The following is a 22,907-nucleotide window of genomic DNA, read 5'->3' on the forward strand; positions in this document are numbered from 1 at the left end:
GTGTGCCACGAGAATTGCATGTGGATTTGCAAAATCCCAAACGTGACTGTTTTTACTATTGAACGTGCCTCTTCAGTCCACAACACTCTGTTTGTAAAATTCAGGATAGTTTCCATCTGATGTAAAAACCATTGGTAAAACACTACATGTGGGCCAAAGGCTTGAGGTAAAAAGGTCTTGCACCTTTTGGAGTTTGAAAGGGTACATCCCCTCTTCAGACACGAAGCGCCACACATTAACATGGGAGGTGTTGTGGGCACTGGCGTGGTCTTCCAATTTCTCGAAGGAGTGGTAGCACTGATCCTGTTTCCCGAAGTCGAGTATGCGCTTTTTGAATGAAGGTGTGCGACGGAAGCTTCCTATTTGGAAAACGTTACCCGTGGAAATGCGGTTCTGCATGGCTATTACTTCCTGTCTCGCCATAAATGAGATGCTCTTTTGCGGTGTATGCAGTCATCCGTATTGCTGGATATCTGCCGACCCGTAGACAACGAACACTAGTGCACTGTACACAATGAGCCGTGCCTATCGATAACACCTAGCAGTGCCTATTGTGAAGTTTGCCCAATTCGACAAGTTCATGTCCTTCCACTCGTATGTATTTAACCGCTAACGTGAGATGGTAACCTGATGGTGATATTGCAATACGTGAAGCACGAATGGCAGCAACCGGTGCTTTCCTGTTGGAAGAAAACCGCTGTGTTAGCGTCCCTAGTGGGAAACAACAAAGTCAAGGTCACACTTTGCCCGTTTTGCATGTGGGTATGTACAAATATCAACAACACAACATCGCGAATAAAAACTGCCCGGGTCGCCCATGCTAATCATTCCATAAAACCCTTCCCTACCCCCATGACTTCAACAGGCCCATTTGCTTCCTTTGGGGAGGGAATTGCTTACGCATCAACTTCACACATCTGCCATATGCGTTTTTGAATAGAGCCTGCTGCATTTCTTTGTGGAACGCCGTTCGGCGCAGTCATATGGTTGGCCGTTGTGCCACTATTTCCTTGTAAACATAATTTTCGCACTTTTTCCACTTCAATAAATCTGAATGGGTGCCATTTTCGGCATTTCGTCACATGAACTTGTGTGTTTATTTCCAGTTGTAGAATCACCTCCTACGCATTGGAAACAAACTTTAGAAACACCCTGTATAGCCTTTTTTAGGTGTTTTTTCCAGAAAGGTTCAAGCACTTTTTTATCTTAGGTGGTGTGTGTTTGATAATTGTGGACTTCATTTGAGGCTGGAAAACTCGGGGAATTTTCTTTTTACATAATTGTAGACACCCTGTACATTCAGAGTTTGTGCAACACGTGTATCTCTTCCCATATGATTAAAGGCATGTACATTTCTTTTTTGACGAAAACCCGTTGTAATGTTAATTTTTCATGCTTTTGAAATGTGTGAGGTGCATTTTGCTACCATGTTTTGTCACAAAATGAACTGCAAAAATGTTAAATAAACTCTTAGTTAAACATGACGTTTAGGGTTTATTTACCAACTTGACACTTTCTGAGGTCTGAATTATCCTGTGTGTTATGCAAATCGTGGGAAAATTATTCTGCTGTAAATATTTGGGAAGAAAAAAAGGACTCCTTTGCACAGGAATAAAGTTTAATACTCTGATCAATGTGCTATTCTGAGGGATATGTTTATTTTGTGTGATACGTGCAATTTTAAAATCAAATTTAGGATTATGTTTACAATTTTAAGACAAAAATGTAATGTCATATACCACTTTTGATCCGATTTTTCTCCGCTATAAGATGAAAATTTTTATTTTATTTACTGCTTTTGAACCTGAAATTGACTGTTTTTGTTTCGAAATTTTACTTTTTTATTTAGCAAAAATAGTGCCTCTAGAAACATGATTCAAATTTTACATTATTGTACTCATGGAAGGGTTGTAGCGTGAACATACAATGATGTTCGTTTGTTTTTTTGCAGACATGGGCGCACAACATGAGTAAAGCTTCCGATCCCAAAATGAAGGACTTTTTCTCCACGGACTACACGAGAATCACCTTCTCTCCCGACCTGGCCAAATTCAAGATGCAGTGTTTGGATAAAGATATTGTTTCTCTCATGACCAGAAGAGCGTATGATATTGCTGCTTCCACCGGAGGAGTGAAAGTATTCCTGAATGGCAAAAGGTTACCTGTGAGTGTCGCTCTTGCTTATCTTACTTTCTTTATGAAGCTTAATCACCGCACCTTGTTTTTAAGTCTGTACTTGGCAACACTGTAGTAAATGTTTCAAAGAGTAATATATCGACTATAATGTAGAAATCAATAACATTTAATGTAGGGATGTGCCGAAGCCGATTACAGATGTATGAAAATCGGCAGAAATTGACACATTGGCATCGGCAAAAATCCGATATTTAAACCGGTACAGATTATACTAGAGTTTTACCTTCTAATAAGTTTTATGTTCTAGTTTTGTAAGATTTATTGAAAATTTGGTTATGATTCGTCATTATTGTAGAGTTTTTGTAATAAAATTATTTCAAACACTCATTCAGAGGATCAACCTAACTATAAATCGGAAATAAAGCAATACATTGCTGAACCAGGATCTGCTGTTGTATTGGAAATTCAAAAATGAGTATTCAAACCTGAAGCAAGTGCTGAGAAAATACTTGGGCATACCTGCTGCATCAGTATTCAGTGATTGAGTGTTCAGTGTTGCTGAACAGATTTGCGATAAGAGAAAAAGTAGGTTACTTCCTGAAGTGCTTCCAAAACTCGTGTTTCTGAAGTTGAATCTGGCAGAACAGGAATTCATTTTGCATTTCAAAGAACTGGTTGTGTACTAATGTAAAATCTCTTGAGAATCCATGTCCGTAAAGGTTCACATAACATTTTGTAGATGCAAATGTAAATTCGCATATCTTGAGAATATATATGTATATACATATGATATGCAATACAAATGTGCATAGCAAATTTATTTTTGTCATGCTGAAAATAACATCCCATTTCTGTTTAATAATCTTATGTATCGGAATCTGTTAAATATCGGTATCGGTTCCAAAAATTATCAGTGAGTACATGGCATCGGTAATTTTTTAGCTTCATCACATCCCTAATTTAATGTGTTAACTTCTTTTTCAGACCAGAAAAGTGTTAGGTAAACTCTGACGAAGAACGATTTGTACTATTCAATTTTAATGGATATTCACATTCTAATTGACGAAGAACGATTTGTACTATTCAATTTTAATGGATATTCACATTCTAATCTTGCTACAAATACAGTTTAGTAATAAATGGTTTTTAAGTACCAGAAAATGAATCACATTTTTTTAAAGAGAAAAAGCTTCACTTAAGGGTCACACCCACTTTTTTACAAAAATGTGTGGCATATAATCTGCGGTTATCATACGTGATATTTGATAACTCCTATTCCACCTATCTGATATAAAATTGAAAATGTTCCTAAAAGAACGAAAACATGATTGGTGTGTATATTAACCTCATTAATTCATGTTTTTTGGGAATGAAGGACACCATAATTCATACACTGACATTGAAAAGTCAGTGAAATCAGCTTAGGAGTGAAAAGACATGGAATTGTGCATAAACATTCAATATCATGAGAAACTGTTTTTTGTACATGTAAGGATTAGAGACTGAAAAAAACACATTCACTTTTTTCTGGATTCTATGTATTTCATTACATATTGCTGTAATTTATATTTTTAATCATTATTTTCAATAATGTTTTATTTATAAATACAAGGTAACCAAAAAAGTTCTTGCCATTTTTGATGTCCCATTAATCATGCGCTCACAGATAGGAAACAAATTGACGCAGGTGCCTGCCAAGCGATCGGGAGTTAGTTTGACCATCAACTGTCAGTAATACAGGCACGTTGCGCATACACAGCAGTCGTATCTCGTCCAGTGTCGAAGAGAAATGGAGGTATCGGAGCAGCTTGTTCGCATGTGTTTGTTGTATGACTTTAAAGTGGGCCTGTCAGCTGCCACATCAAGTCGCTGCATTTGGCAGGCATTTGGGGAGAATGCCGCGAACGAACGCACTGGCAGGCATTTGTTCCAGAAATTCAGTTCGGGAGATGTGAGCCTTTCGGATGAACCTCGCAGCTGACGGCCACGTGTGTTGGATGACGAGACCCTGAAAGCAGCCATCAAGGAGGACAGTGATCTAACGTGTGATGAACTTGCAGAAAGGTTCCATGTTTCCGCTGAAACAGTCAGACTGCACCTGCATGGGATAGGGAAGTCATACAAGTTAAGCAAGTGGGTACCCCCACACATTGTTGGCAGCCAACAAGGAACAACAAGTGACAGCCTGTTTGTCCTTGCTCACTCGGCACCTGAACACACCCATATTGGTTATTTTCACGTGACCCTGTTCCTCACACTACTCTCAGCAGTTGCAAAGGGTGCATTGCGGCAGAAGGAGCCGGCATTGGTGAATCACAAGGGTATGCTGTTCCTGCAGGACAATGCCAAGCCACATGTGGCAAAGAGGACCAGGGAGACCCTTCAGCAACTTGGCTGGGAAACACTGTGCCATCCACCATATTCACCGGACCCTGCACCAACAGATTACCTCCTGTTTCATTCCCTTGACAACCACCTCCGTGGGAGATCCTTCGCAAATGAAGGAGACCTGCGGAACACACTCACGGACTTCTTTGCATCCAAGCCCGCCGAGTTTTATCACCAGGGTATTGTGCAGCTGCAGGAACGTTGGCAAAAGGTGTTGGATGCTGATGGAGATTACTTCGAAACTTAAAGGTACGTACCGTCCACTGTATTGCTCTTTGTTTAGCACTGCTCTAGAATGGCAAGAACTTTTTTGGTTACCTAATTTATCAAAATATCTTGTCATTTTAACTCAATTATGTTTATTTTAATTTTTGTCAGGTAAAAAACTTCAAAGACTATGTCGAACTGTATATCAAAGGAAAGGAAGACGAAATGGGTAGACCAATTAAGGTGCTATATGAGAAAGCTGGTGATCGGTGGGAAGTTGGAATAACCATGTCAGACAGAGGATTTCAACAAATGTCGTTCGTAAACAGTATAGCAACAACTAAGGTATCTGTTTTTCACCATCATTCATGATTAGTTTTGTACATGTTTTGTAAATGATAATGATGTATGTGAAAATGAACCATATTGATTGTATAAATTAATGAGTTCTTCCTTTCACTATGAAGTGCCCAAAACAAGGGAACCCAAATTGATGATTTATCAATAGGCTGTAATTGAATTGGTCAGTATTTTGCAATTTTTTTATGGTATTTTGCTCAGTTCAGTCAGTAATTTTTACCTTTTTGCTTAGTTTTCGCCTTTGTTGCTTATATACAGGATTGAAATTGCCATTTTTTTCAAGGGATTTGTCACTTCAAAATTAAACTTAGCTTATTCAAGTTATTCACCTTGCTGTCTACATGCTGTGAAAATTAATGGTGTATAATGTCCCAACTTTAATGAATATTTTTCATTTAGTTGTTTGTATGTTTTTATTTACTACCTGAATGGAAATGTGTAAGCTGAGACCAATTAAAAAAAAAGTGCTCAATGTATAAGCTGAGACCGATTAAAAAAAAATAATAATAATTCAATCGGAAAACTTTTTGGAGGAGCGTGTGTTTTACATTGAGAATACTACTAAATCCAACATTAAATCGTCGATTAATGTGAGAGTAAATAACGATCTCCCATTTTGATATCTGAAAATGCGCAGGTTTCATAAAGCTTGTTTTGAGTTCATTTTGGGCTAATCGGGACTAAATATACAGTTTCACTTTAGTGAAATCCAATTTGGGAGGGGGTTGAATTAGAAGTTGGTTAAAGCAATGAAAACGTGACTATTTTACGATGTATTTTACACAGCTGACAGGAACAAAAATTTACAGCCCCACTTTTTTGCTTTTTTTGTCTAGTGCCTAGAAAGGTTGTGTTTTGTCTTTTTTCTCTCGAGAGATCTTGTTAACAGACAATGCTCTAGTAGACCCGTATTAAATCCAACATTCATTCTGCCCAAGTTTCTCCCGACTTTTGCTGGCGCCAGTGTGACAGTTCTCAAGATTATTCAAGTTTTGCTTGCAATAAGCGAGAGAATGTGTTCCTTTCCATAAGTCTCAGTTCAAACGGGTTTCCCATGAACTAGAATTGTAAGAATTTCGTGGAAGAGCAACGACTGCACAATTAATAGAAAATAGTGTTATTTTAAATCCTTTTTTGTGAAAACGTTTTATGTTCTTTTTTCTCACAACGTGTAGCCTGTGCATAACAGGTTTTATAACTACCAGGATAAATTGTTACCGTCTCCTAGGAATCTGTGTATCCATTTGAGCTCAATTTATGCTGGAAAATTGGTGCAAATTCCAATAACGACCCTTTCCCGGGAACGGTGAATGGTCGTTGTTTCGAGACTTGACTGTATACTGTTCGTAATCAGGGCATATTAATTATATATGAATATTCATAAAAATAACAAAGTGATAGAATTATACACTAAATTAAGGCTACATATAGACATATATTTTAATTGGTAAAGTTATCGATAATGCTACCAATACACCTATATTGGCAAATGTTTTATTTTAAGGAAGTTACTTTGTAAAATTAATCAGTGTTATTTACTTTTGACCCTTTCACTATGCACTAACATTGAAATTTGAAGCTGTTATGTATTTCTTTTGTAAATATCAAGCATAGAATGATTTTCATACAAAGTACTTTCGTTCTTATTTATCCAGGGTGGACGTCATGTGGACCATGTTGTAGATATGATTGTCAAGAAGCTGGTGGAAGGCATCAAGAAGAAGAACAAAGGTGGTGTAACAGTGAAGCCGTTTCAGATCAAGAACCACCTGTGGGTGTTCATCAATTGCTTGATCGTGAATCCCACATTTGACTCTCAAACAAAGGAGAATATGACGCTCCAGCCAAAGAGTTTTGGTTCAAAATGTGTTCTGACCGAAAAGTTCACCACAAATGTAAGTGTTTGAATATGTTATCTTGTAACGAAAACCCAGATTTGAATCCTGGACTGGGCATGGGTGTTCGTGAGTGTCAATTCATTAGTTTCATCACTCATCCCCATCTTCGCAAATTAGCCAAAAGTGGCACAAAAAGCGAAGTAAAATGAACCAAATCAATTATTCCTGTGTAAAGGAGTCCATTTTTGCTTCTCAAATATTTACAGCAGAATTAATTAGTTTTCTGTGATTTGGATAATTCTGAGGATAATTCAGACAACAGAAGGTGTCGCATCTGTAAATAAACTGTAAATTTTGTGTGTGAGTTTATTCTGCATGTTTCAGTGCATTTCGTGACAAATCATTATTCCAAGTATGGGATGTAGTTTAACCTTACTTTGCAACGTCCGAAATTAGGTGACAAGTTACCTCATATTGACCAAAACGAGTTGAATCTAAAAGTTGAGATTTTTACTGAGAGTTAGGTTCATGCAGGGCTTCTTTTGTGACAAATTTCAGAATTTTTCAAGAGGACCAATCTGAGATATTTAACCCCGAAAACCGTCAAAATTCAATGAACGGCCATATTTGAGCCCATGCTGTAAAAAAGGGTTGCATTTCTAAGCATTGATATTTTATTTACAGACAACCAATCAAGCCTTAGACTAAACCCCTTCATTGAAAAAATTGGGCTTAAAAATCCAATTTTTTAATTATTGTTACCCCAATTTCCATCATAATTTTCGTACTTACGAGGGGGTATCAAAAAGTTTTAATTATCCCCATGAAATAATTGAGACAGAAAGTTGAGTTTTATATCCTTTTATTGTGACTTCTCTACAAAGTCACCATGCAGAGTTACACATTTCTACCAGCGTTTTTTGATCTGTCGAAGACTATCATTGTAGAACTCTGCAGATTGCATGGCAAACCAGCGCTCCACCTCCAATATGACATCGTTAGTGTTGTCAAAATGGCGACCGCGAAGTGGATTCTTCATATGTGGGAAAAGGAAAAAGTCACTTGGTGCTAGATCGGGAGAATAGGGCGGGTGCGGTAATAATTCATAGCCTCAACGGTGAGCTTCAAGAACCGCTGCTTGCGATGAATGAGCGGGTGCATTCTCCGCAAGAAGACGGATCCCTTTGGAGAGCATGCTGCGACGTTTTTCCTTCACAGCATCTCGTAACTTCCTCAGAAGTGAGCAGTAGTATGTCCCAGTGATAGTTTCTCCCTTCCGAAGGTAGTCTGTAAGGATGACCCCATGACAATCCCAAAACACTGAGAGCATGACCTTCCCAGCAGACTTTGCTTTTTTGGGGGAGGGGACGAGGGGCGCTTCCATTGTTTGCTCATCTCTTTTGTCTCAGGATCATATAGGTAGATCCAACATTCATCCATAGTTATCATACGGACAAAAAAATCTTCCTCGTTTTGTTCCAAAATGTTCAACATCTGACTCGACATGTCACGCTGTGTTTGTCTCTGAAGAGGAGTGAGCATACGCGGAACCCAGCGGGCCGACACCTTAGACATATGCAATTCCTTATGAATAATATTCCAAACACAACCATAACTGAGTCCACTTTGTCGCATGATGTTTTGGATAGTTATGCGTCGATCTTCCAGTATCAGATCCTCGATTTTCTTCACTGTGGCGGCGTCATCCGTGGATGATGGGCGTCCAGATCTAGGTTCATCTGTAACAGACATGTGACCTGTTTGGAAATGTCTCTTCCACCTCACAATAGTGTCAGAGGATGGGCAATCACCACCATACACAACTTTCATTTCCTCATGAATTTGGCGGGTGTTCTGACCCTTCAAATGCAGAAACTTAATAACGCTGCGAGCTTCGATCTTCTCCATTTTGCACTTTACTGACAACTAGCGCCACCTATAAAGAACAGAAATAACACACATTAATAATTTTCACTACAGAACACACAGAAGGTCTAATGACTACAGAAGCAAAGTTTCATCGAAATCACTCAATAAATTCTGGGGGATAATTAAAACTTTTTGATATCCCCTCGTATGATGCAATTTTATGCAAAACATACTTGAATATCATAGAAAGTATACTTCATTTGCTACAAAATGAAATTTGTTTCAGGACTCTAGCTCTTAATAGTTTTTGAGATATTAAGGTTTGTGAAAAGTGCTACATGAGCAAAAAAAGCCATGCGCCAAGTTGGAAAAATGGCTGCCCCAGGAGAACTAAAGACAATAATTTTTTTGGAACATTGGTTTTGATATCTAGAAACATGTACAAACGTATATACTAAAGATGAAATTTTTCTAAAATGGTCATGCAACCACCATTAGATGGTTTGCCATGGAATGACTCCTAAATGTAAAATCGAGGAAAATTTTATAACCTTGTGCTGTGTTGGTCCCATAAATATTTAATGTACGAGGCGCATCCAGAAAGTAAGTTTCCCTATTTTTTTAAAAAAAACCAACAGTTTCAGGAAACCATTTATTGGCAACAGGTACAGCAAAGGTTCAGCTATTTTTCAACATAGCAACCACCAGAATCGTGGTATCAACTTTTGGATCCCACTGTCGTAGAACTCTGCCGCCTGTGAATGGAAACCGCGTGTGACAGACGTCTTCAGCTCTTCGTCGTTGCCAAAACGCTCACCGGAGGACAGGCATTTCTTGAGGTGCAAGAAAATGTGAAAATCGCTGGGAGCCAGATCAGGACTGTAAGGTGGATGATCAAACAACTCCCAGCCAAATTCCTTCTAAACAGCTGCTGTGCGCCGAGCCGTATGTGGACGAGCATTGTCATGGAGGAGCACAACACCTGCAGTAAGCATGCCACGCCTCTTGTTTTGAATGGCACGTCGTGCCCGACCCTGTGGCCGAGTGGTTAGCACATCGCGCTGCGACGCCAAGGGTCCCGGGTTCGAATCCTGGTCGGGTATGGTTGTTTGTGAATGTCCATTTTCATCCATTTCATCACTCATCCCCATCTTCGCAAATTAACCAAGAGGCACAAAACGCGAAGTAAAATAAACTAAATCAATCAATCAATCAATTGAATGGCACGTCGCAATTTCCTTAGTGTTTCACAGTAATGGTCAGCGTTCACCGTTTCACCTCTGGGGAGGAAGTCAATGAGGAAAATGCCCTTCCTGTCCCAAAACACGGTGCACATCACTTTCTGTACCGACAGCGTCTGTTTGAATTTCTTCTTGACAGGAGATCCACTATGCCGCCAATGCATTGACTGCTGCTTGGTTTCCGGGGTGAAGTGCGAAATCCACGTCTCATCGCCCATGACGATCCTGTCGAGGAAATCATCGCCGTCATCATGGTACCGTTGCAGGAATGTCAGTGCTGCTCCTGAACGTTTTATTTTGTGTTCGGATGTCAGGTTTTTCGGCACCCACCTGGCACACAATTTTTTGAACAGCAGGCGCTGCGTGACAATCTCATGCAACACGGATCGCGATATCTGCGAAAAAAGGCTACTCAACTCAGTAATCGTAAAGCGATGGTTCTCTACGATGCGCTGCCACACCAGCTCAACCAGATCATCAGTGATGAGGGACGGACGCCCACTGCTTGCTTCATCATGGACACTTTGATGACCTTCCGAAAACTGCCGACACTAGCGACGCACCATCTGCTTACTCATAATGTTCTGCCCATAGACCTCACAGAGCTGACGATGAATGTCAATTGGCGCAATGCTTTGTGCATTCAGGAACTTTATCACCGACCGAACCTCGCATGCGGCGGGAGAAGGAATACGAGCTTCCATTTCGGACCACTGCTGCCTCAATACTGGAATGCGGCAGGAGAAGGAATACGAGCTTCCACCTCGGACCACTGCTGCCTCGCTACTGGCGCCGGGCGGGATCTGTCCGCCTGGCATATGATTGATACGTCTTAGCTCAGCTGCGCATGCGCAATTTACACGGCTCATTATGTTTACTTTCACGGGAAAAAAATAGGGAAACTTACTTTCTGGATGTGCCTCGTATAATGCAGGAAAATGTAAAATTGGGGTTCCACTGTACATTAAATACTTGGTCCAAACTTTTGTACTGTTAATTTTAGTATTCTGGCTACAGATTGTACCATGTTGCATTTCAGCTGCAATGATTTTAGTTTGTACATCTAGAACCGCTTATTCCAAGCAATTTTTATGCAACGGTGGAAGCGGCCCCGGCGCCTACCCAGCGTCGAATAACATGGGTACCTGGGGGAAACCCTGGGGGGTAAAGGCGGTCAGGGGCATGATGCTGATCACATCACCCCCACTCACGACCGGATCAAGAAAGTGTGGGGCGTTACCCCCACACCCCCTATACGCCTTCATGGCGTGGTGCTATGCACAGGGGAACACTTTACCTTTTTTATGAATTATTTCTCCATAAACTTGATATGCACAGAGCACAAATTGAAATCAAATATTTATACATCTGCTTGCAGGTTACAAAGTGTGGTATTATTGAATCTGTACTTCAGTGGGCTAAGTTCAAAGCAGAGAATCAGCTTCAGACGAAGTGCAGCGGTAAGAAGCAGACTAAATTGAAAGGTAAGTTCCTATCTTACTTATGCATGCAAGTGTACAATTGTTTGTTTTAACACGTTGCCTGCCACCATGGGTGCCCCCCCCCCATTCCAAGACTTATGACTAGAGGCACATATTTTTGGTAAATGAAAAAACAACATTTCGGTACAAAAACAGAGTCAATTTCGGGTTGGAAAGCTGTAAATAAAATAAAATTTTGCTAACGGTGAAAAAAAAGCAGAATATAATATGACATTTTGGTTTTAAAATTGTGAATATAATCCCAAATTTGATTTAAAAACTTCACTTACTACACAAAATCCCTTGTAATAGCACATTTATGTAGTTTTCAGAATATTAAGTTTATTCCTGTATAATGGGGTCCATTTTTGCTTCTCAAATGCACATTTCTGTGAATTTCATAACTCTCAGGATAATTCTGACTTTTTAAAGTGTTGCGTTGGTAAATCAAGTCTAAATTTCGTGTTTGAGTCTATTTTGCAGTTCATTTGGCATTATTTCGTGACAAAACAGTGTAGGAAAATGCACCTCGCACCTTTCAGAAACATGAAAAATTAGCATTACAATGTGTTATTTCACATTTCGTGTTTTTGTCAAAAACAAAATATGCATGCCTCTACCTATAACACACTTCCCACAAAAGGTAGAAGATTCCTCCCCCCGCTCCTTTTATGCCAAATTATTTAGTAAAATTATTTTGCTTAGACAAAATTTGCACCAGAATCTATTATTACACTTCATGTCACGTGAATTATATTTGGCTCACAAGCACTGTTATTGTTTTTTCTGAGCATTGATTCTTATTGATTCTTTCAGCTGAAAAAAACTTTCGGCGAAAAATGAATAGTAAGTGTATCAGGGTTAATTACCTATCTCCGTGTAACCGCAAAACTGATATCCTTAGATGCAATTGATTCTTATGTTTTTTGTAACATGACTCTGCCATATATTTTTGTATTGATATTGTTCGTGGAGCTGGCCAGCAATAATTCAAGGCCAAATACACAATCGGAAAAACTTGAAAACAGTTCATGACTGAAAATGTTTTTTTTTGTTTACCTGTCAGATTTAAGTGAAATTGAAAGACAACAATAAGTATAAAATATGTTAATGTACATCTATTCATTTGATACATGATTTATAAATTGTTTGTATATATTGATTGTAACAATAACAGCTTTACTAAAAGATTTTCACGAGCCACCTGCAAAATTTTGTCCACGTGACCACTCTTCCTGTAACATGTATGGGTAGCATGAGTTGCCTGTGCACCATGAGGCACCCAAGGTTCATACGGTTCACAAGGCCCGGGCGTAAGACTAGCATGAGTTAAAGTGTTTACATAATTTTTGTTTTTTGCTAATCATGAAGATCATCATCATCCTTCGCTGCTTCCTACCTCTGGCTGGGTCAGCATGGAAGTCAGGTCTCTCCATTTTTTTCCTGGTCTTCTGAAGATAAAAAGTGTCCCGATGATGGGACACTCTTAAAGGAATATCCATGCCCAGGTCATGATTTAAACCTGAAACATTTGGTTGTATCACAGATCATCATAAAATTGGTTATGTTGTTGGTAATTTTTTTTTTTTAACATGAATGTAATTCCACTTTCATAGAGACATGTGTCTGAAGTATTTTGCTTTGTGAATTTCCTACTATATAGTGATAACCATATTTTGCTGCACTTCAAACAATAATTTTCTGAAAGTTGTAAATTGAAATCAATCATTCTGCAATAATTAAAAAAAAATCCCTCAAGTTTAGTGGCAAAAATATTTTATAGAAATTTTTTGGAAGAGATTTTTTCATATTCAAAAATTTCTGTATAAAGTGATTTTCCTTAAATTGTAAACTAGAAGCAATCATGTTGTATACATTAAAAACTGTGCTGGTAATACATAAAGAGTTAGTGGCAAAAATGTTGTGTAAAAAAAGGTTTTCGTGTGAGCAGTTCATGGCAAGACCAGGAGCCCAGTTTGTGCATGTCATATGTCTTGACATGTGTGAGATGTTTGTTTCTGGAGTGAATAAATTGACTTACGGACATGAAGTGAGTCCGCAATTTATAAACGCTTACCAAAAGCACTGGATATTAATGTAGCCCTATGTGTACCTGTCTGCAAAATTACAAGAATTATTTTTAATTTTCTTCCAGGAGTTCCTAAGTTGGAGGATGCAAATGATGCTGGAACTAAACATTCAGAGGACTGTACGCTCATTCTCACCGAGGGAGATTCAGCCAAGGCATTGGTTGTTTCAGGACTTGGTGTCGTGGGGCGTGACAAATATGGCGTTTTCCCTCTGCGAGGTAAACTGCTCAATGTCCGTGAAGCCACACACAAACAGGTAATTGGTGTTTTGTGACATAAGTGTGGCTTTGTTGGTTCAAACTTTGCAAGCAGCCATTCTGACGTGATATTTTCCCATGATTTTTTTTTTTTCAAGCTAAAGCTGCAATGGTATATTTCATGAAGGCCATGTGTTTGTTGTCCTGTTACGGTTAACCTAAAGTCAGAGGTCAGCAGCTGCCTTATAAACGGGAATATACGTTGGTGTCGTGTTTAGTATAATAATTGCAGCTGTGCAGTAAGCAAGTCCCTATTCAGGAAACTACATTTATAAACAAGAAGGGGGTTTCGGATTTCAATTACGTTAGGCATGGATGTTACATAAAAACAAACTGATAGCAAACATACCAAAATACCCTGACATAGGGGATGCAATGTTTAGGGTTTTAACGGCCCAGGAATTCGGCCAACGGATAGGAAATTTCTAAATTTCTTATTCGTTGGTCTTCAAGCCAAGAGATTAAATTATGTTTCACGAATTAAGAAATCAGAACACAGATTATAAGTGACACTAGAAGTTTAATTCATGTTGCGAACATACTTACAAGATCTCGTCCTATTAAACGCTCACCTTCTTCGCCGTCATTTGTTGACAAGCCCATATTGCACTGTCTTCATGATTTTAAAAACTAACTTAAAAACACAGTATATAAAGTGGAACTTTCGATGCACAAAGTCCAAACTTGGTCAAGTCCAGAGAAAGTCTTTTCCCCTCCTATGGTGGAGAAAGCTGATTCGAGAGTCTCTCTTGAAGTTCTGTCTTTTTTCCTCGTTGTCTGAGTACACTGTTACCGAGAGGGATTGTTCTCGTTCCCTATTGGTCCACCCACTTTAACTCCTCCCACACGTGACTCCATGTTTGCACTGAAGAGCGATAATCGCGTATCACGGAAACACAATAGTTCCTTGTTTGCGGGGTTGATTTGGAGGGCGAAAAGTATTTCGCTCTAATTAATTTTAGCTGCTCATAACTTTGGTGTGAGTAACTCAGTTCGGCCAATTCGTTAAAGGTATCCATTCTGCGACGGTCTAAACTTCACTGAGACGAAGAGATATCTTCGGGCAGGGTTGTAGTTCAAATTTTCACATCAGTCACATTGACAGGGAAATGTTCAAACCGTAGACTGGCTGGCGTGCTCGCAGGAGTTATGTCATCTGCTCCGGTCTGTTATGTGCAGAGCTGCTGTTTTGATTCCGGGCCCGGGCAGCTGCATACTCCCTCGAGAACAGAGGATCGTTGTTCAGGACGAAGTGCGAGAGTAATGAGGGGAGGGCATCTGCCACCACCGCGCCAGCCCTGTAAGTACCTCTCTAGCCTTCTTAAATCTGAAGGTTTATGGCTGCAGCAACACAAGCCTTCCATCTGTCCCTATCCTGGGCAAGATCAATCCCATCTTTTCAATCTTTACCAATTTCCTGTAGGTCCATCTTGACGTTATCCTTTCATCTTTGTCTTGGCCTCTTACCATCAGGTTTCTCAACAAAAATCCTGTAAACTCTTCTTTCCTCTCCCATTCAATTAAATTGCCTGATATGAAGTTTTTACCATTACCATGAAAGTGGTTTTTTGTTGTTCGGTTAATTTCAATGATCACTGCCATCACTTGTGAACTTTAGCATTGCAACTTAGTTTGGTTTCACTTGTGTTGTGTATTTCTGTGCAGAAATCCACTGGCTAGGAAAGCCACAACTTCAGAAATTAATGGACAGTGAAAATAAAATAGAAACACACACAAATAAAAAAAAAGCAACATTTTGGTACAAAAACAGTCAATTTCTGGTTCAAAGCGGTAAATTGAATAAAATTTCGCTGTTATAGCAGTGAAAAATCAGAATATGAAATGACATTTTGGTTTTAAAAATGTGAATATAATCCCAAATTTGATTTTAACAACTGCACTTACTACACAAAATAAACATATCCCTTCTAATAGCACATTTATGTCGTTTCCAGAATATTAAGATTAATCCTGTATAAAGGGGTCCATTTTTGCTTCTCAAATATTTACAGCAGAATTAACCAATTTTCCAGGAATTGCGTAACACACAGGATAATTTTGAATTTGGAAAGTGTCGCATCAGTAAATAAACTAAATTTTATGTTTGAGTCTATTTCGCATTTGGCATTATTTCATGACAAAACAGTGTAGGAAAATACACCTCACACCTTTCAGAAACAAGGAAAATTAACATTACAATGTCTTATTTCACATATCGTGTTTTCGTCAAAAACTAAATATTCATGCCTCTAATAATAAATAAGAAAAATCAGTTTCATAGAAACTGTAACTACTGCTTTCGAGTAAACTTGTATGAATTGCTGCTTTTTCATTTGCAAAAAGTGTAGAGAAATTGTTGGCCAGATTGAGAAATATTCAAACTAACAAGTTTTTCTTTTTGTTCTAGATTCTCGAGAATGCCGAAATAAACGCAATAATCAAGATCCTCGGTCTGCAGTACAAGAAGAAGTATGAGACGAGAGACGATCTGAAGACTTTGAGATATGGTAAACTTATGATCATGACAGATCAGGATCACGTAAGTTATTTTATTTCTTGTGTTCTAACTAGCACATACTATTGTTGAAATAAAGAAATTAATTTATTGCTGTTTTTAATATTCTAAATGATATGAAGTCAATTTTTTTATTTGTGTGGACTGTTAATTGCTTGTTGGTTATCTATGATAAACAAAATACGGGGAGTAAAGCTCTCCCCTGTAAAAAAAAAAATAAGGTAAAGTGCTCCCCTGTGATTAGCACCACTCCATGAAGGCGTATAGGGGGTGTGGGGATAATGCCCCACACTTTCTTGTTCCGGTCGTGAGTGGGGGTGATGTGATCAGTATCACGCCCCTGACCATCTTTACCCCCCAGTGTTTCCCCCTAGGTACCCATGTTATTCGACGCTGGGTGGGCGCCGGGGCCGCTTCCAACGTTAGAAAAGTTCTCGGATTTGAACCGGCCGGGGATCGAACCCGGGACTTTTAGCATGGTAGTCACGCGTTACCGACTGAGCCACTGTGACCACTGTGCTATGCATTATGACATGCAGGGAGTATGGAGGTAGGGTTCCATGTACTTGATCAGAAAGTGGAGGTGATGTGATCAGCACCATGCTCTGGCCATCTTTACTCCCTGGGTGCCCCTGCTACCCATTACTGTAAGGCTGGGTGTGCTCCAAAGCCACTTTATGCATGGACATTATTGTAGATATTCAGGGCCTGTCTCTAGTCCCAAGTATACAGCAGAATGATTGTTTGCTGAGGTTCACTAAAAAATATATACTAGAGATGGTCACAAAATCTGGATAACTGATATCCGAATTTTTAATTATTAAATATCCATTTCGGAAGCAGCTGTTAATCCGAGTATCTGGATAGAACAGATTGGATGAATGATTTATAGAAAATCTGTACATTGAAGAAGAAAATTATGAATAGAAGAAACTATAGACAGTCTGTAAAACTGATAAACTATAAATATGTCTGGATAATTCAAATATTGGATATCAGGATTATTTGGATATGCATATAATCCAAGTACCAGAATATCTGGAATTGGCCATCCCCACCACTTCTTTCAGTATAATACAGAAGTGTAATTTTTATTGCTTTATGCAAAGTAGAAGTAAATTTTAATTGTGAATTTTAATAATTAATTATTGAATGCAACGTCTTGCTTATTTTACCTACAGGATGGTTCTCACATAAAAGGCCTGCTGATCAACTTTCTGCACCACAATTGGCCTACCCTCCTACGGCTTCCCTTCCTTGAGGAGTTCATAACCCCCATCGTGAAGGCCAGCAAAGGCAACAACTCTCTCTCCTTCTATTCCCTGCCTGAATTTGAAGAGTGGAAGAAAGATACGGACAACTGGCATACGTACAAAATCAAATACTACAAAGGTTTGTATTTTTACTAATCTGTCAGACTTGAGTTTGGGATTGAAATGAAACTGTCAGTTATTACAGTTATCAGTGTATACTCCTGTTCACATAAAGGGCACTATTTATGGGGTTGAACAGTTGTAGTATGTGCCACTTTATGCGGACAGGAGTGTACTTGGAAAAGCTTCTTTCTACTTCAGCTGAGCTATAATAAGAATTGTAATATGCAAGTTATCAAAATTTCCTGGCTCCAGTCCTGAAAATTGGGAAATTATTTCCAAAACTTTGATCGAGATGGGAAGTTCCCCTACTCTATTCCAGACAGTTTGGAATCCTGTACCTTTGGGGATGTTTTGTAGAAAAAAGTATTTGCCTTTTTTTTTCCGATAATGATTAATTCCTTTGATTAACATGCAACCCTGAAGACTGCAACACTAATATATTACTGTGTTAAATCATCATAGAGTGGTTCAGATAGATATTTGAAAATACATGGACAAGTCAGGGAATTGAGTTTTGAAATTTGACATTATCCAATGTCAAATGCTTCTACTGTTTACATCTATTTTAAAACTGTTTCACAACAATACAACTTCTGGTCTCCAGTTGAGCAACTTCTCTTTTGTGGGTGCTGAATCTTATGACAGATGTGTGATTTTACTACAGATGTGGTGCCCTTTGGAATTCTGTACTACTTTCTGCTCTATTTAACTTACTATTTCTAGTTTCTGAAGGGGGAGGCCCATAGAAAAACAATGAAAAATGTCCAATTATTGCTTGCTGGCCCAGTTTTTCTGTTTCATAATATTTGTTCAATTCTGCAAGTCTTGTTTTTATTGTAGAGAAGGACTGATACTTGAAAATTGTAACCATTCATTCAAGTTTAGAATTAACGATATTACGATACAGATCCTATATAAAATTCCAAATGGCCTCCTTGAAGAACCTGAATGGATCATTGACCTCCTTAATAAATGCATGTTTGAAGGTGACTGCAATGCAATGGAAGCTGCATATTTAGTCACTTCAGTTTTTAAAAATATATGGCATGGAGATAACCCCAAAAAATTATAACAGACTGACAGAATTTTGCACTGAATTATAAGATATTTATAGATATATTGAATCAGTAAAATGATAGGTAATTTTACTGATGCACCAATTGTCAAAAGACAATTAAAATCACACATGCTAAACAATTGGATCTAGATAAAATTCCCAGAAAGCAATCCGTTATATATTTAGCTCACGAAATCTGCTTTCTATATAGGTATTTGTGTGTGAATGTGTGTGTGTGTGTCTCTCTCTCTCCATGTGGAAACTGTATTGATTTTATTTTTAATTTTACTTTTCAGTTATATTTTTTCATTGTATTAGTAAAAATAATAAGCAATGTAATTAATGGTTAATCCACGGCTTGACTGCTCGTATTCAAACTGTATTGCTTTCATTTTATTTTCATTTTACTTTCATTACTTTATTTTTCTTTTATTACTTTACTTTTCATTTATCTTTTTTTTAAATTTTTTTTATTGAACTGTAAAGAAAAAATCGACCCCTGTATTAATGGTTAAGTGGAAGAGAAGGCATTAATGCCTTAACTTCGCCATGTAAACAAAGTATTTACTCCCTCTGTCCCATGATTATAGTCCGGTATGCCAAAATCGTAACGTTTTATTTATGTTATTTTGGATACTTGATAGGCCAATTTGTACTGATCCTTGAGTAATAACGTTGTATGACTCATTCCCGTGTTTCATTTTCTTCTTCTGTATACTTAAATGTCACAGTTCGAATATTGGACAAGTATTTTGGGACAACAAACAAAAGTGTACCGGACAATAATTATGGGACAGAGGGAGTAATAAATAAATAAATAAATATGCCAATATCGGCTGATACCAAAAGAGCACCGATTGATCGATTTTAAAATACATTTTCTGTTGGAATGGTACCATAGCTGTCTATCAGAGAGTTTTGCTTTTAAAAGATCCATGAGAAAGTTATTAGTAACAAAGTCATTTTCTCCTCACAATGTTGTTGCAAAATAATGAAAATTCACCTTTCACATAATATACAACATATTTAGGCTCTGCGAAAGCGGTGCATGGCATTTTTGCAGACTGCAAAACGTCTGGACTCCGGAAACTATCTGCCGGATACTGGTATTGGCCAGCACAGATGCATGAGTATTGCCTCAGCCCATTATTATTATTATTTTCTCTTTACTCGAAATAGGTTTGGGAACCTCCACATCCAAGGAGGCCAAAGAGTATTTCCACGACATGACCAGGCATCGTATTAGGTTCAGATATTCAGGCAACCAGGATGACCACAGTATTAACATGGTAAGAAAGCTTTTATGCACATAACAAATTATTTTCACTAATTACACGGGCCGGGGGGAAAAAAAATCGAGTCCTGACACCATTCCTGCTGATTCTTATGTAAAATGACCTCCTGAATCCAAATATAACCCCCTTTTCGCCCATCACCCACCGTTTTCGGGGGAGCCCCCCCACCTATTTTTATCAGTTTTCGATAATTTGGAGGGATGAAAAGGATTATTTCAACCTTTACATTTCTTCTGAGGGGCTAGAGAGGTGAAAAGTTCTAAAACATGAACATTTGTAGCAAGGAGGTAGATTTGGGGGGGATTTGCCCCCTTAAGTTGTAAAAAAAATCATTAAAACTGATCTATTTTTCCAGTTTTTTTGCAATTTTTTCACTTATTTTATACATATTCTAGCTTCCAGCCCCTTCATCCTCCCCAAACACCCCCAAATAATAAAAAAATTAGAAACAATAATAAACATATATAGTAACAATAATAAAATATGTAGCAACAATAATAAAAATATATATAGCAACAGTTCAGAAGATTCACTGTACCACGCTGGTGCTCTCAATACTCTCAAGAAGTTTCTCGTACCAAAAACCAGCAGTACTCTGCTAACATGCTCGCGTTCCACTTCTCTGAGAATCTCCTCTCGAACTTATTGATGTGTTGATGGAACCGTTCCCCGTGTTCATCCAAAACTGCTCCTAAATTTTCAGGGAAGAAGTCCAGGTGTGAGTGAAGGAAATGCACTTTTGCACTTTAAGAGACATGTTACACCCCATGGCCTTGTACGCTGACAACAATTCCTCGACATGAGCGACATAATCATAAATTTTGTTATTACCCAAAAGTTGTCACACACGTTTTGGAATGCAAGCCAAGCTCGTTTTTCTTTTCGATTCAGGTGTTCAATAAACGTCGAATCTTGGAAAAGTTGTCTTATCTGGGGGCCCACGAAAACTCCTTCCTTGATTTTAGCCTCACTGAGACGAGGAAATTTTGTTTTCAAAAATTGAAATGCATCACCAGTCTTGTCCATTGCTTTTAAAAACTGTTTGATCAATCCGACTTTGATGTGCAAAGGCGGCAAGTAAATATTTTCCATCGGAACCAGAGGATCGTGAGTGACATTTTTCTGACCATGAGTAAAACTTTCTCGCAGAGGCCAGTTCCGTACGATGTAATGTTTGTCTCTGGCTCGGCTATCCCATTCGCATAGGAAGCAGCAGTATTTTGTGAAGCCTGATTCCAAGTCTGTGAGTAGAGCAAAAACTTTTAAGTCAGCGCAAAGTTTCCAATTATAATCATGGTAACTGATTCTATCAAGGATTCGGCAATGGAAGTCATACAAACGTAACAATCTGTGAGATGACAGCGACGTTCCAGCCAAACCATGGGCACAGCAAATGGCATTGATTTACGGGTACCTTTGAGCCGACCTTCCCCGTCCCTCCGTCTCCCTTCATTCGGGGTCCTACTATTGAGCATCCTCCTATACTGAGGGAAGATAAGGATTGCAGTGCAGGACTGTAGTGACGAGCAATGCAAGTTTAAATTTGTCAAAGCATGAAAATTCCTATGAAAACCTGTTCCCGCGAGGTATTGAGAGCGCCAGCAAGGTACAGTGAATCGTCCGAACTGTTGCTATATATTTTTATTATTGTTGCTATATATTTTTAATATTGTTGCTATATATTTTTATTATTGTTGCTATATATTTTTATTATTTGGGGGTGTTTGGTGGAGGATGAGGGGGCTGGAAGGTAGAATATGTATAAAATAAGTGCAAATATTGCGAAAAAACTGGAAAAATAGATAATTTTTAATGATTTTTTTTACAACTTAAGGGGGCAAATCCCCCCCAAATCTACCTCCTTGCTACAAATGTTCATGTTTTAGAACTTTTCACCTCTCTAGCCCCTCAGAAGAAATGTAAAGGCTGAAATAATCCTTTTCATCCCTCCAATTTATTGAAAACTGATAATAATGGGTGGGGGGGGCTCCCCTCGAAAACGGTCGGTGATGGGCGAAAAGGGGGTTATATTTGGATTCAGAAGGTCATTTTACATAAGAATCAGCAGGAATAGTGTCAGGGCCGATTTTCATGCAGACCAGTGTTATAATTTGACAAGGCAGGTAATTTAGTTATGTCAATTCCTGTGTGTTTTTTAACAAGATGAAGAGAAATGTATAATGTTAATTTAGGTAATTTCTGCTTATAATCATCAATATCATTTGAAACTATTCCTGTGTTTTTTGCTTATTTATCAACCTGTTATATACCCATTTTGGGGTAGTTGTTACAGTAATAATGATTGAAAAATTAAGGACAGTATATGCTCTTGTTTGCCATTGATATTCACTGAAGTGTGACTTTCACTACGATTTCAGTTGCGTAATGGTTTGTTTCTATTTCAGGCATTTAGCAAGAAATGCGTAGATCAGAGAAAGGAATGGCTCAGTAACTGGATGGAAGAATGCAAGAGGAGACGCGAGCTGGGTCTCGCGGAACTCTACTTGTACGAGAAGGATACAACGGCGGTGAATTACTCTGATTTCGTGAACAAGGAACTTGTCTTGTTCAGTAATCTTGACAATGAGCGCTCCATTCCGTCTTTGGTTGACGGGCTTAAACCTGGTCAGAGAAAGGTGTGTATAAAGTCTTAGAAGAATATGTGCAAAATGCGGTAAAATTCATGGTTCAGATCTATCAAAAATGGATGAAATAAGAGAGCTAAAATTACATGAAAATGTTGAAGAATGAATTTAGCGTGTCATTTTATCCACTTATAATTTCATGCAAGTATTGA

At 38.4% G+C, this 22,907-nt stretch overlaps 1 protein-coding gene across 4 annotated transcripts in view; it reads left to right on the plus strand.

Moving 5' to 3' along the window:
• The window catches only part of Top2 (DNA topoisomerase 2), an 85,436-nt gene that overhangs the window by 11,506 nt on the left and 51,023 nt on the right, over positions 1-22,907 (plus strand). For all 4 annotated transcript variants that reach the window (XM_083143535.1, XM_083143534.1, XM_083143532.1 and 1 more), the window contains exons 5-13: positions 1,952-2,164; positions 4,903-5,076; positions 6,747-6,986; positions 11,418-11,523; positions 13,676-13,866; positions 16,275-16,406; positions 17,564-17,774; positions 19,995-20,104; positions 22,516-22,746. In XM_083143535.1, the coding sequence (XP_082999661.1) occupies positions 1,952-2,164; positions 4,903-5,076; positions 6,747-6,986; positions 11,418-11,523; positions 13,676-13,866; positions 16,275-16,406; positions 17,564-17,774; positions 19,995-20,104; positions 22,516-22,746 (1,608 nt within the window). The remainder of the gene's footprint in view (positions 1-1,951; positions 2,165-4,902; positions 5,077-6,746; positions 6,987-11,417; positions 11,524-13,675; positions 13,867-16,274; positions 16,407-17,563; positions 17,775-19,994; positions 20,105-22,515; positions 22,747-22,907) is intronic.

Source organism: Lepisma saccharinum, chromosome 22 (genome assembly GCF_977018435.1).
Source record: "Lepisma saccharinum chromosome 22, izLepSacc3.1, whole genome shotgun sequence".
In the NCBI taxonomy this organism is placed as follows: Eukaryota; Metazoa; Arthropoda; class Insecta; order Zygentoma; family Lepismatidae; genus Lepisma; species Lepisma saccharinum.